The 12,417-nt window shown below is 39.5% G+C and overlaps 1 protein-coding gene across 1 annotated transcript; it reads right to left on the reverse strand.

The window, feature by feature from the left end:
- Window positions 1-1,387: 1,387 nt before the first annotated feature.
- LOC137287044 (uncharacterized) lies at window positions 1,388-10,319 on the reverse strand. The gene is made up of 12 exons (XM_067819154.1): window positions 10,027-10,319; window positions 9,311-9,470; window positions 6,113-6,283; window positions 5,784-5,875; window positions 5,373-5,599; window positions 4,350-4,603; window positions 3,994-4,216; window positions 3,522-3,617; window positions 3,136-3,341; window positions 2,204-2,404; window positions 1,802-1,976; window positions 1,388-1,503 (listed from the first exon to the last, which is right to left on the reverse strand). Exons 1-12 carry the CDS (start codon window positions 10,317-10,319, stop codon window positions 1,388-1,390), a joined length of 2,214 nt encoding a protein of 737 aa, XP_067675255.1.
- Window positions 10,320-12,417: the final 2,098 nt, after the last annotated feature.

Genomic DNA, 12,417 nt, shown 5'->3' on the forward strand with positions numbered 1-12,417 from the left:
GATATACAACGTATCTCTGTTTAGTTAACAAAAAGTTCCCATACATAAAGATGTGTACTTCATTATAGTCAGTAATGGTGATAATAAAGATAAATCTTAAAGACAAACAAGAAGTCTCGATTGCAAACACTTTCATGCCTCTGTGTTTTAGGAGAGAAACGCCTTGAGAAACTAACACTCCTCGTTCAACTATCGAACATATTTTCTGGTATTGTTTTTGCATTAACAGGCAACATTTCATCCAACTTTATTCCATTCCTGAAATCTGGTTTCCCAAACTCCTTTGTTTTGTGATTACACAGTTGTCCTTTGCAATGGCATTTAAATACAGTTTGGATAACGGTATCATTCTTCTATAGCATACAGTTGTCAGACATGATTAATATTGTCACAGAATGAGAATGTCTGGGTTTATTTTCCAAAGGACGAGGGCAAGGCTTTGGCAAATGTGGGCACTTGTCGCTACCAACTGGCAGTGTTAAAACCGAACGCATTATGCGGGTATAAAGAGTGTGTTATGAAAGTATGGTGAAAATACATCCCTAACTGTAAGGAGGCAAAACACGCACGCACGCACGAACGAACGCACGCACATATTCACATACGTTTCGGACTACATTAGCAGTGTGCTGGTATTGTTTCTCGTTGGTATGTATGCAATTTAACGTATTCTATTTTGTATTATGAATTACTTTCAGATGTAATGCGTTCAACCGTCTACTATTTATATTACATATTATTAATTGTATTACATGGTCATACGTCACCCAAGCTCCTGTCGCACGTGAACCAGACTACCTCGTTGACAAACCGTTGACAAACCACGCCTGACAAAGTTAGGAAATAATCAGTCCCGATAATCCCGAATTACTGGTTCCCTGAAAATCTGTGATGACAACAGGTGTTCGCGATGAGGGTAATCATGCATTGAATGGTCCACTGGATGCGGTACCATTGTCTTTACAAATACCTGCTAAACGTTCATTGGCATCGTATAATCAAACGGTGATTACATCAAGTGTCAACGAATCCTGCATAACCAATCAACACAGTCGACGTCACCAATGAATACACAATACCATTTACAAAGATTTCACCTGTAACACATGTTAAATTCGGGACTACACTTTCTGGGTAAAGTCTAAAGTGTAATATATCTGTTCAATTGAATCCCATCTGGTGTGTGTGGTGCTACTAGATGTATCAGTGGGTTCGAACTTTCAATTAGGTTCCTGAATGTATTACTATGAATGTTGATTTGCTATATCTCAGTCCTCCATGCCTGTCCTCAAGGATCATGGGGGCAATGATATGAGAGTAAAACTGACTCTGAAAAAACAGGTATACCTCGTGAAAAGTAAGTGTAAATGGCTAGCATTACTTTTTATTAATATCGACCAAGCACCCTTTTCCCAATGACCTTAAACTGGCCTGCAAGGACATTGGACTCAACAGCTGGACTGATGTTGGGCTGCTGACCTCCTGCCCATAATGAAATGACACCTGAAAAAGCCAACAATGCAATAATAGAGATTTGCCATACACTAACAAGCCCATTACTACCGCAAATGCCATTACGGGGGTAGTCTGACACTTAATAATGGAAGAAGAAATCTTCTCTAACAACTTTGGTCATACTAATCACTCATTGCTTTCCAAGACCCATCAACTGCGTCTCATGACATACGTGAGCTGATACAGGACTAAAGGATAATATTCACACTGACTGTATTTATAACATTAAGCGATACACTCTGCCATAAAAAAAAACATTGTTATGGCATCTGCATAATCAGCCTACCTGGTTCAACAACCCATCCATCTTGTTCAGTCCACACTGCCATGGTTTCAGCCGAAATAGTAAAGTCCCAACGTGTTTCCTCACCCCGTGGTACGAACACTCTCCCGAAGGCCACCAACTGACGCTGTGGAACTGTGAAAGTGGCATTAGACCAGGATATATACACCTGGATAACCTGAAATGAAGAAACGATCGGTCATTTTTCAGTCGAAAATCAATCTGAGTTCATGGGTAATGCGTGTGAAGACAATTTCTGGTGTATCTTGATATTGTTTTAACATTGCTCACTCTCATACTCGTTATTGACATTGTTCTTATACCGTGTTTAATAGATGCAAGACGTGTTAATGTTTTAATTATCTAACACTTACATGGCCCATTTACAACGGTATACGTACATACCTCATCGGCATCGAAGGATCCTTGATTGATAACAGACACAGAACCATTCAAGTCGGCACCGGCTGTCACCTCACTGTTGTATTCCAAAATGTTGTAGAAGAAACTAGTGTAGGACAGACCGTAGCCGAAGGGGAAGAGAACTGGATACGTGGCGTAGCGGTATGTACGTTGAACCATGGAATAGTTGGTCATGTCAGGCACCTTGTGAAAGAATAAAGACAGAGAGTCAGTACATGAACGCCAAGTGTGACACTGCTGATGAAGATAGTCAAGTATCCATGACCATAATTCTTTGCAGGTCAATATTCCAGATACTTCCTTGGTAGATCCACATAGTGCACTTCTCGGATGAGACTGACACGCTGTGATGTGCCTAAACCAAAAATCGACATTAGTGTTCCATGGCACTGGAAGCGTATGGTTAACATCTTACTGCCCATGTTAAATACCTAAACGTCGCATCACGATTACTGCAGTGCCAAACAAACTGATTCCTCTATAGTAATGATGATATTTTCAACAAAAAGAACTGGTTTATTACATGTTAGAAATAACGTAGGAAGGTGGCAAAATGCTGATGTTTCCCAAATAAATTGTCTTGCATGTAAAGTTGAGTTCACTTTATGTGAAAATGTCAAGCTCATTAAGTATTACAGGGTATATTTTTGCTTAAGTATCTGCAAGCTGATGAGATATATCCTTACCAGCAATATCCTTAGAAAAAAGAAATCTGAAGACATAAACACTCCTGCGCGTTTATCTATTATGCATGCAAAATAAGAGAAAGGTTAGAATTGTAGCTACAGGCAGCAACATTCTAAAAACTTGCAGTATTTCTATACATACATATGTTACTGATGGGTTGTAAGATAATCTTTAAGGTAAGGTAAGCAATAACCATGACAGGTGTGGAGTCAAATACATATACTCACCGTGTCTATATACCTTGGCCATGTGACCGGAAGTCTGCCACCAGGTACTGAGTTGGGTCCTTCAGCTAAAAGAACTCTTCGCAAAGCCTCGCCTGTTGCTTGTGCTGGGAGAAATAGTTCCATGATGGCATTAACCTGTGGACTTTCAACAGCCCATGTGACGTTGAGTGGCCCAGCATTGAAGAGAAGAAGGATGACCTTCGCACCTTCAGAAAGAAAAGACGCAGGATGAATATTTATTTGAAATGACAGCGGCAGTTGTAGTTGCTGTTACATTAATCGTTCTTGTGGGCCTACAGAACCTACAGAACGCCTTCTTATGTGACTTATAAATGAGCAGTAAAGAGTGGCTGAAGAAATCCCACAGTGATTATACCCCCACATACCCTGACCGGCATTGACAGCATCCTGCAGCAGCTGCAGCTGTTGTCCAGGGAGGTCCAGATTGGCTTTGTCGTTGCCTTCAGCCTCTATCTCAGTTCCTGACAGAAACTTAGTATCAACATCAACATCAACATCAACATCACGGGATAAAATACAAACTATCAAAAGATTCCATTTAGCTGCTTTCCCCTTTCATCTGAAGTCCATATCCAAATGCATTTTGAGAAAATATACAACATAAGCTGAGAACACCACATTCCGTCATCCCCTTCTTCAACCGCATAGTGGTGAGAAGCGCCTGAAGGGATCATTGAAAATGTGCTGTGTAAAACAAAGAACCTGACCTTCTTTTGAATGTGACGACATGATGATAATGTTGGAATAAGCACTCCATTTCTCTCATCAATAGAATGATACAAACGACGCCACAATGAAATCGCAGAATAATGTCCAATTAAAACAGATTAGGCTCACCTGTCCCAAGACACACAAACACAATATCACTGCCTTTTGCCGCTGTTTGGACTTCCTGCCGGTCATACTGCGTACATTTAGTGTCCGAGCACCCAGCTCCATACTTAACTGTAGCCCAGATAGACTGTAAACCTTGTAGAGGGGTGGTGGTGTATTTAGGATCCATGTCAGGTGCATAGTCTCCAAACAGTGCTTGCGGATTGTTGGCCATTGGTCCCACAACCTGTTTGGCAACAATTCCCATTATTCATGTAAAATTTGTTTGATCCTAATTCCGTATCACTATTGCACGTGAATGGCACAGGTTTTCAACCAACCCTAAAACATATGGGAACGTTTCTGTTCTATAGACCTACCGCAATATCTCTGTAGTCCGATGGTTTTATGGGAAGAACGCTGTTTTCATTTTTCAGCAATACAAACGTCTTCAATGCTGCTTCCACGGACAGGTTCCTGTGAGCTTCACCCTGAACTATTGAAACGTTTAGTTTGGTGTATTGATTCATTTCCGGTGGATCAAACTCCCCCAGCCTCATTCTCACATTGAACAACGACTTCACCCTTGTCCTGACCTCGTCTTCGGTGAGCTTGCCTTGTTTAACAGCATCAACTGTCAAACAAAACATACAATAATGTCGTGGAAGTGTAGCTTATTTCGTAGTTTCATGATTCCACATTTTGATAGTTTACCTTTAGGCTGCTGAGTTAGTAAGGTGGAAGTTTTTAATGTGACGTTTAAGATTATTGCATGTAAAAAGTTCTTTGTTACATAATGAAAGTTACAAGTCTGTTCCGCCCATCATGACTTCATGCAGTGGATTGATAAGGATGACATGCTGTACTGTATAGCGTCTCTTATTCCATGGCTTTTCCCTATGGTTCGAGTGCCAGGCAGGACTAATGGGATGTTCGCTGTATCATGGAGGCATTCACATTTTGCCGTAAGTGCCAGTGGCAACTTGCAATGGGGCAAGGAACTCTTTTTTATACAACACCTAAAAGTCGAACATTACCAGACTTCTGACAAATGCCAATGAACAAGCACAGAGTACTAAATTTGAGCATTTAGTTGATCCGTTTGGGTTAAATATGTGTATCAGAAGAGAAAGATATAAACTTTGTAGGACATCTTTGCCTTGATGCTATTATGGTAATTCTTCAGTGCTACGATGGGAAAAGGTACAATTATGTTTCCAAGTCGACTGACACACAAAAGGGTGTTGTGATGTATAAAATACTTCACCGCATTAACTATATATCGGGCATAAAAGACAGTCGAGCCAAATGGTGTTTTCGATTTCATTGTGCCGCAGTAAAGTTAACACAGAAATAAACATTTCCCCATAGTAAACTCTAAAAGTCAATTGATATACTCGTACCAAGCGACATGAAAACGGACTGTGCCAGGTTTCCTGACAGTTCAAGGTTGCACCCAGCTTTCACACACGCTGCAACAGTGTCGACGGTGTTGTTGAGGTAATGGTGTTGAGAGATGATGTTCTCAATGGCACCTTCATCACTTATTACATAACCCTTGAAACCCCATTCCGTTCTCAGAATATCCGTCAAAAGCTTCTTGTTGGCACATGCTGGAACTCCGTTGATTCTTGAAAATGAGGGATAGACATTAGAGGAAAAACATTTTTGTTTGCTTTCTCGCTAACACGATTCATTCACACTATCACTTTGTTTTTTGAGTACCACACTTGTGGCATGATTTATCATCTAGGTGTTATGATTTCGTCTACAAATATCTCCAGAAAACGCAGATTATACATTTGTACCAATACCTATTGTAGCTGCACATGAGATTGTAAGTACCGGCCTTGACACAGGTGCGGAACGCTGGGAGAAAAGTAGTGCGCCAGTCTCTTTCAGACACCTGTAAAACATCAAATATATGAGTGTAATATTGTACCTGCGTTGAGAATCAAACCTAAATAATCAGCGCCTCTTTGGAATATGTTAGATTGATTGTGTGATTGGGAGTCGCGGCGATGTGTACCATAATTTTTACATGCCGATAAAAGTGACGGGTCACCATGAATCCAAAATGAATCCACAAAGACCGTTGAAGTTACTGTAACAGTACATGACGACACCATTTATCTCAAGTTACCTTTGCATCAAACGAGAAGCGTGAAACAGGTATATCCTCAGGGCCGCCATGGACATTGAAGTGTTTACAGCCAGCGTTGGCTCTAATGTAGCGGGGGTCGTTTCCCTGGAGCCCCTTCACGAAGTTTGCAGCAAACTCTCCTGTCAGAAATGGATCCTCTCCATATGTTTCCTGTGAAAAACGAATTGAGAATTTATGAATATCAGACATATATAGTGTTGTTGCCTTTTGAAGGACAGCATTCTCCAATCTGTTTAACATGCATAGTCACCCAATCCTATTTGTGTGGTGTAGGGCAGGGGCTTTTTGGTGGCCTCCTAAATTATCCTTGAGAAAGGAAAAGGTCGTGGTATTTGATTTATATACTATCCGTATACCTTTCATTTTAGTGCGCTACGTTTTAGAAAATTAAGTATGTATGCGGAGATTTAATCAAATTAGCGATCTGTGCGTGGCATGTGTATAACTGTCTGGTAGATCTCCATCGTATACATTTGCCTTTTCCATTTTCGATTTGTTTTCAGTGGTTAGGATGCAAATCTGCCATGTGGGTTATAAATAAAACAACAATAAGATATTCCTTTTGAAGCAATCATCCTCACTTTCTGATCGTGATCAATTCGCATAATCACCAAGGTCATTTGACACTTATGGCTTATAAATCAGAAAATATGAAACCTTATAATCCACCCAAAGTAACATTGGTAACATAGAAGATTGGTAGATGTTATTAGAAACATTTTCACAGAGAGCTGCTTCCAGATCAGTAGTCCGTCATTTTGCATGTTTGTAAGAATAAACCAATCTGTACATCAGAAATATCAACTGATTGTATTTATTCAGTGCACAAATTAAATACTAACTGGTATGTTTAAGTCATCATAATGGATGAAACTTTAACATAGGTATCCCATGTAAATCAATACAGTTGAGCAATGCCAGCATGGAAGTTATCCGTTCATTATAGGGGACACAGAATGAAAATTATTGATTACCAATTCATCATAGTAGTAGAATAGCCTCCTCACATCTGGTCTGACATCCAAAAATGATTCATTTGAAATATGATGTAATTCTATGTAATATATTTATATATCTTCCAAACTCCTCGGTGCAGCATGTAATAACAGGTTTTTAATGCACCCATGAATTGAGAACTTAAGTGTCAATGTGCTTTGACAATGGTCGAAACATGGCTGTGCAGCCAACAAATGACGGTGGTAATATTATAGTGTAATTCAATGATATCAAGTAAAACTGGATGCTGACACTCACTAAGAGTATCAAACACAAACTGGATTCCTTATGTTTACACTGGTCCATGTATCAAACAGTTGTGAAATTCGCCTTTGATACGACAGTACAAATGGAAGTGTTTTAAGGAAATAGGTGATAACGGATCCTGCATCCAGCGAAAGACCATCCTTGACTCCTTCTGCAGATAAAGATGTGTAAGTTTCGTACTTCCTTCTTAATCAGTTATGGTAGGTTTTGTGCATTATTTCTTTCATACATCTTTAGTGTGGATGAAGTGTCATCTACCGATACCTATATCAACTTACAAGGAGGTGACCGAAACGCTGTTTTTTATGTCAGAGGCAAGGAAAATGTGGAATAAAACCAGGATCCCAAAAAGGAAAATTAATATAAGCTGGATATGACTCATTGGAATATAGGGACATGTGTACAAAAGGATAGTTAATTAGAGGATACAAAACACACATGAACTCTACTTGGAATCTATTTTTTATGTATAATGAGGATCGTTGTGTTTGTTACTTAAAGAGATGGTTCAGAGGCATTAATGCACACACAGTTAAAGGTCTTTGATGATGGATAGAGCCAAATCAGATCAGATATCTTTTTTACTTAAATAATGGAACTATAATGGTCTTTGGAACGGAGTAATCGCCTATAGGGAAAACAACGTCTTTAAGAACTTTAAATAAAGTCAATACGGTGTCTCTGTAACACATCTAATATGTGTTCAATGTAATATTATTTCAATTTAACGTGCATTGTTTCTAGAAACTTGCATACATATATGATGCTCCACCGATACTTTAAAACACGTTTGTAAGTATAGACATCAAATATGTATGTGCAGTATTCTCTTCCTGCAACATCATTTGAAGTAACACTCCTCGTTTACAGAAAGTAACATGGTGAGTTTCATAACATATAGCAACATCCCCAACACTGCGTTTGACTTCTGTGCCAATGGATTTAAAGTAATATCTAAATATGATGGGTTTTAGAATATACAGTGATTTTAAAAATACTATGTATTACTTTGTTGGCTTGACATGTGAAGAGGCAAGATATTTGTATTATGGAACATGTTCAACTTTGGAACCCCTTTAGTGTCATTTTTGTGTTAGAATATTCATGGTCACAGATTTAATTTAATGTGTACATATAATACAATACAAATGTCCTGCGCATGTCAGTCCCTTTATAGTACAAGCATCTACGGGTATTTCCTCAGATCGTTCCACTAGAGGCGGTAACAAAACAGACTGACACAACATAACTATACCCAGATTAAGACGTAAAGCGCCAGCCTATTTCAAAACTAAGATGTGATACTGTGGAAATGTCAGGTTAAACTAATTGGGAACACCCATCCATACTTTGAGAAGGTTCATCTAGTAACTGATTTAGGGACATCATTTTCATTTGTATTTAATATTAATATTGTTCAAGATGTGATGGTACAGCTTTTTAAAAGAAAATAACTATTCCCAGTTTGCTTATACACACTGTTATACTTAGGTTTCTCTTGTAACAAATGATAACCATGTGACCATAAAATAGTCATTTCTGACTTTCACTTTTCAAAAGGAGGTAACTTCAAGAAAACAAAATGCGTTGCTTCCAAAAGCGCACACATCCTGTTTAAAGGAATTTCAATAATGGTTTTGATTTTATACTGGAAATTATGGTTAACGGTTAACGTTTTGTTCCATGTATAGTTTGAGAGCGTCCGTACACTCCGATCTTTTAGTAAATAAATGGGTACAACTGCGTCTATAGACGACCTGTACACCATAACCAACCTAGTACCCTGGAGATAATATTGAAATAGATCAGTAGGACAAGAACCAAGGATATTTAAAGGTATAGAGCAAGTTAGCGAAATTCAAAAAGATTAAGGACAAGAGAGACCTAATTTCTAATGTATCTGTGGTCTCTCACCTGATTCCTTCCCCACCTGGGGTCTCTCACGATGTTGATGACCGGACTGAAACAGCTGATACCCTTGTGAGTGCCGTATATCCCATGTGAAGTGAAGTTGTTATACTTGGCTCTCACTTCTTCGCCCGTTGCCTGGGCCACCCGGAATATCAGATCTGTGCTGCAGGAGAAGGGAAGATTTTTAGAAAACAAAATCAAGCACGTCAACAATCGAGCCTGACCATCAGATCCATTAAGCCGTCTCTTACGCCCAAACGGTATCCTCATGGTAAGGGGGTGGATTAAACCAAATTTCCAAATATGAATTCTAAAGAAACAATATAAATGTTGGTGTGTTATTCAGTATGGTACCAATTTGTAGTTTGTCTTCTTGTGCTTTTCGTGTAAAATATATGAAAAGAGCATTTTGTCATTGGTAATAGGCTGTTAAGCTCAAAAGCATAATTTCAAAATAGACATATTAGGTTCTATGTCTTGAGACATATAGCATGGAGGTGTGTCATAACCAGTACTACCTGCATTAAAAGCGACAAATTCATTTCCAGAAACACAATCCAGAAACACAATCGATTGATAATCAAGTTCACGTAAAGGTGATCTGCTGGTTGCTGTGCCAAGACGACTGTGCGGATACACATAAATACATACCCCATGAATAGTCAGATCGTATATATTGTATAGATAGGCACATCACTGGTCACTCATGAAGGTCTCACCTAAATGAGGCTGCAAGTCCTAAAGCCTGGGGGAAGGATGTAGCCTCTCCCGCCGATACATCACCTCGGAGACACTCAGTGTCCCAGGAGTAGGGTTTGATTCCAAGTCGGGATATAGCAGGGGCGGGACCCGCTTTACTTCCTGACCCCCCACGGGCCATCTGTAGCTGGATCTCGTCCAGGGTGAGACGACCTACCAGATCGTCGACTCTGTCCTCCCAGGGTAGAGAGGTATTTCTAAAGGGGTAGTCCCCTACCACGAGGGGGACAAGGGAGAGAAGAAAGAGTAGCATTGTCTATGGACAACACATGGGACTGTATGACTGTATGTGTTACAGGAACAACGTGACTCCCTTTATATTTGGCAGCATACATGCCACACCAAGGAATGTTTACCCTGAAGGCTATGAGATAAGATAGTGGGACCGGTCATTTTTTCGGAGTTGTGAACATGGGCTGTTCGATAAAATAATTAAAACTGGGAAACACACTCAAACATGTAAATAGAAACGGTTTGATATTTAAACGTTACATTTTCCTTTGGAAATGAGTATATACATTTACTGTTATTGCCTTACTTATTGACTTGCCGTCAATGTGTCAAAAACGGACATTTCTGAATGCTACGAGGCCAAAATCATCACCTGATTACACAATATCAACCTGTTGCCTTCATTATCAGATGCAGTCCAGTCCAGTAAGACACGTCAGTGATTCAGAACTCTCATTCAAGCAAAAGCCATTTTAATCTCGTTGATGAAGTGCATGTTTTCCTAACATTTACGATTAATACTTTAATAATATTGACAAACGCACCTGAAAACTATTAATTCATGGCATGTATTACATGTATTTGGTACGCGCGCTCTCACTTGATGATCGCGATGATACCAGAGATGTTGATTGGGGTTCATGTCTGGAGAGCATGCTTGCCAAAGCAATACGTTAACGATAACGCTGTGCAAGTATACGGGAACAATTGTGGCTGTGTGAGGCCTTGCGTTGTCGTACTGCAAAATGACTTGAATGTTGTCGGATAAATGGAACAAACAGTCTCAACTCTTGGTCTTCCCGAACTTGGTCAATATTGTATCTGGATTGATTGGTGGTTAATCAGTTTGCTTATGGTGGCCAACATCTGCCATACCGATCGTATTTTCTCGTTAGGATTGCAAAAGTCATGGCTTGTTCCTGATGGTTTTTCGGTTACCGCATGCTTGCTCTATCCAACATCGGTATTTATGCCACTGTCATGCATGTGCACTGGGACCAATATCCCACAATTACGTTTTGAAATATGCATGATTCGTGCCAAGCTTTCGGCCATCTGCTTCGTTATCGGGACTGTGTTGCATTTTGCAAAAATCCTTTGCAAAGATTCGAACCTGTAGCAGTGTTTTTATTCTTCCCGTACAATTATCGTGTAAACATGTTCTATCTGTAGGACCTTGGTATGGGATGCTACAGAAGATGGTTGACTGAACTGCTTTGGAACGGGATCTTTTTCCTGGCTATCAATTGTTTCGAATGGTTTTTGCACCAGATGTTTAGTGTATCTGTATAGGGCGATGAAGGTATGCTTAAGATGATGAATTTCTGGGCTGTCAAAATTGCAGATGGCTATGGATGGCCGATTGAAGGAGGAAATGAGAGCGTGTTTAAACTGAGGATGGTGGTTTGACAGGTAGTGAATTTACAACATTGAGTAAACATGTTCTATTTATATACATTAACATTTAATGGTCTCATCATTAAGAATTTGTTTTGAAATGTCGTATAAAGAATAGAAATGTGGTTGATATCCAGAAAATGTGTCATGTATTCATCGTCATTGTCCGATTCCGATTGCCAGAAACGTGTTTACACCATCGACTGCCTGGCTGTGAGAGTGTGGGTTCAAATCCCGTACGAGACTAGTTTTATGTACGTTAAAGTGTCTATATAATGTGATCTCCCTCGTCGCTACGTATTTGGTAGAAGATAGCTGAAATTAACCTCTATTATGAGTCATGAAATATGAATATAATGTAGGCCCTGGGAAAATACTGCACAGAAATCACTGCGCCACTCAGAAGTACCAGAATCATTTATTCGTCGGTTTGAATCCCAAATTCATTTATGATTTCGAAGAGTGGTTTCTCTTAGCTCTGTCTTCAAAATCTCCTTATCTCTCTTCATGTGTCCGTGTGGAAAGGACTTAAGATGTTCTTTAGAACAGAATGATTTGAGATCTTATTCTCTTTTTTTTTGTATCGCCAGTTTTCTTAAAATTCCTGAATGGATGAGATTGCATTCATTCATAATAACCTGCGTTTACTGCATACGTGTTCAGTCTCACAAGGGGGCGTGGTACGACCAAGTGACTTTACGATGTCATGTCAACAAAATGCA

This window comes from Haliotis asinina, chromosome 6 (genome assembly GCF_037392515.1).
Source record: "Haliotis asinina isolate JCU_RB_2024 chromosome 6, JCU_Hal_asi_v2, whole genome shotgun sequence".
NCBI classification, from domain to species: Eukaryota; Metazoa; Mollusca; class Gastropoda; order Lepetellida; family Haliotidae; genus Haliotis; species Haliotis asinina.

What these genes read in the sequence shown, in the direction of transcription:
- LOC137287044 (XM_067819154.1), bottom strand. Translation starts at nt 10,319, where the DNA reads ATGCTACTCTTTCTTCTCTCCCTTGTCCCCCTCGTGGTAGGGGACTAC. An exon ending in CCAGGTGGGGAAGGAATCAG is followed by an intron (nt 6,284 to 9,310) that starts GTGAGAGACCAC and finishes CGTTTTTCACAG; the next exon opens with GAAACATATGGAGAGGATCC. An exon ending in GATCCTTCGATGCCGATGAG is followed by an intron (nt 1,977 to 2,203) that starts GTATGTACGTAT and finishes TCTTCATTTCAG; the next exon opens with GTTATCCAGGTGTATATATC.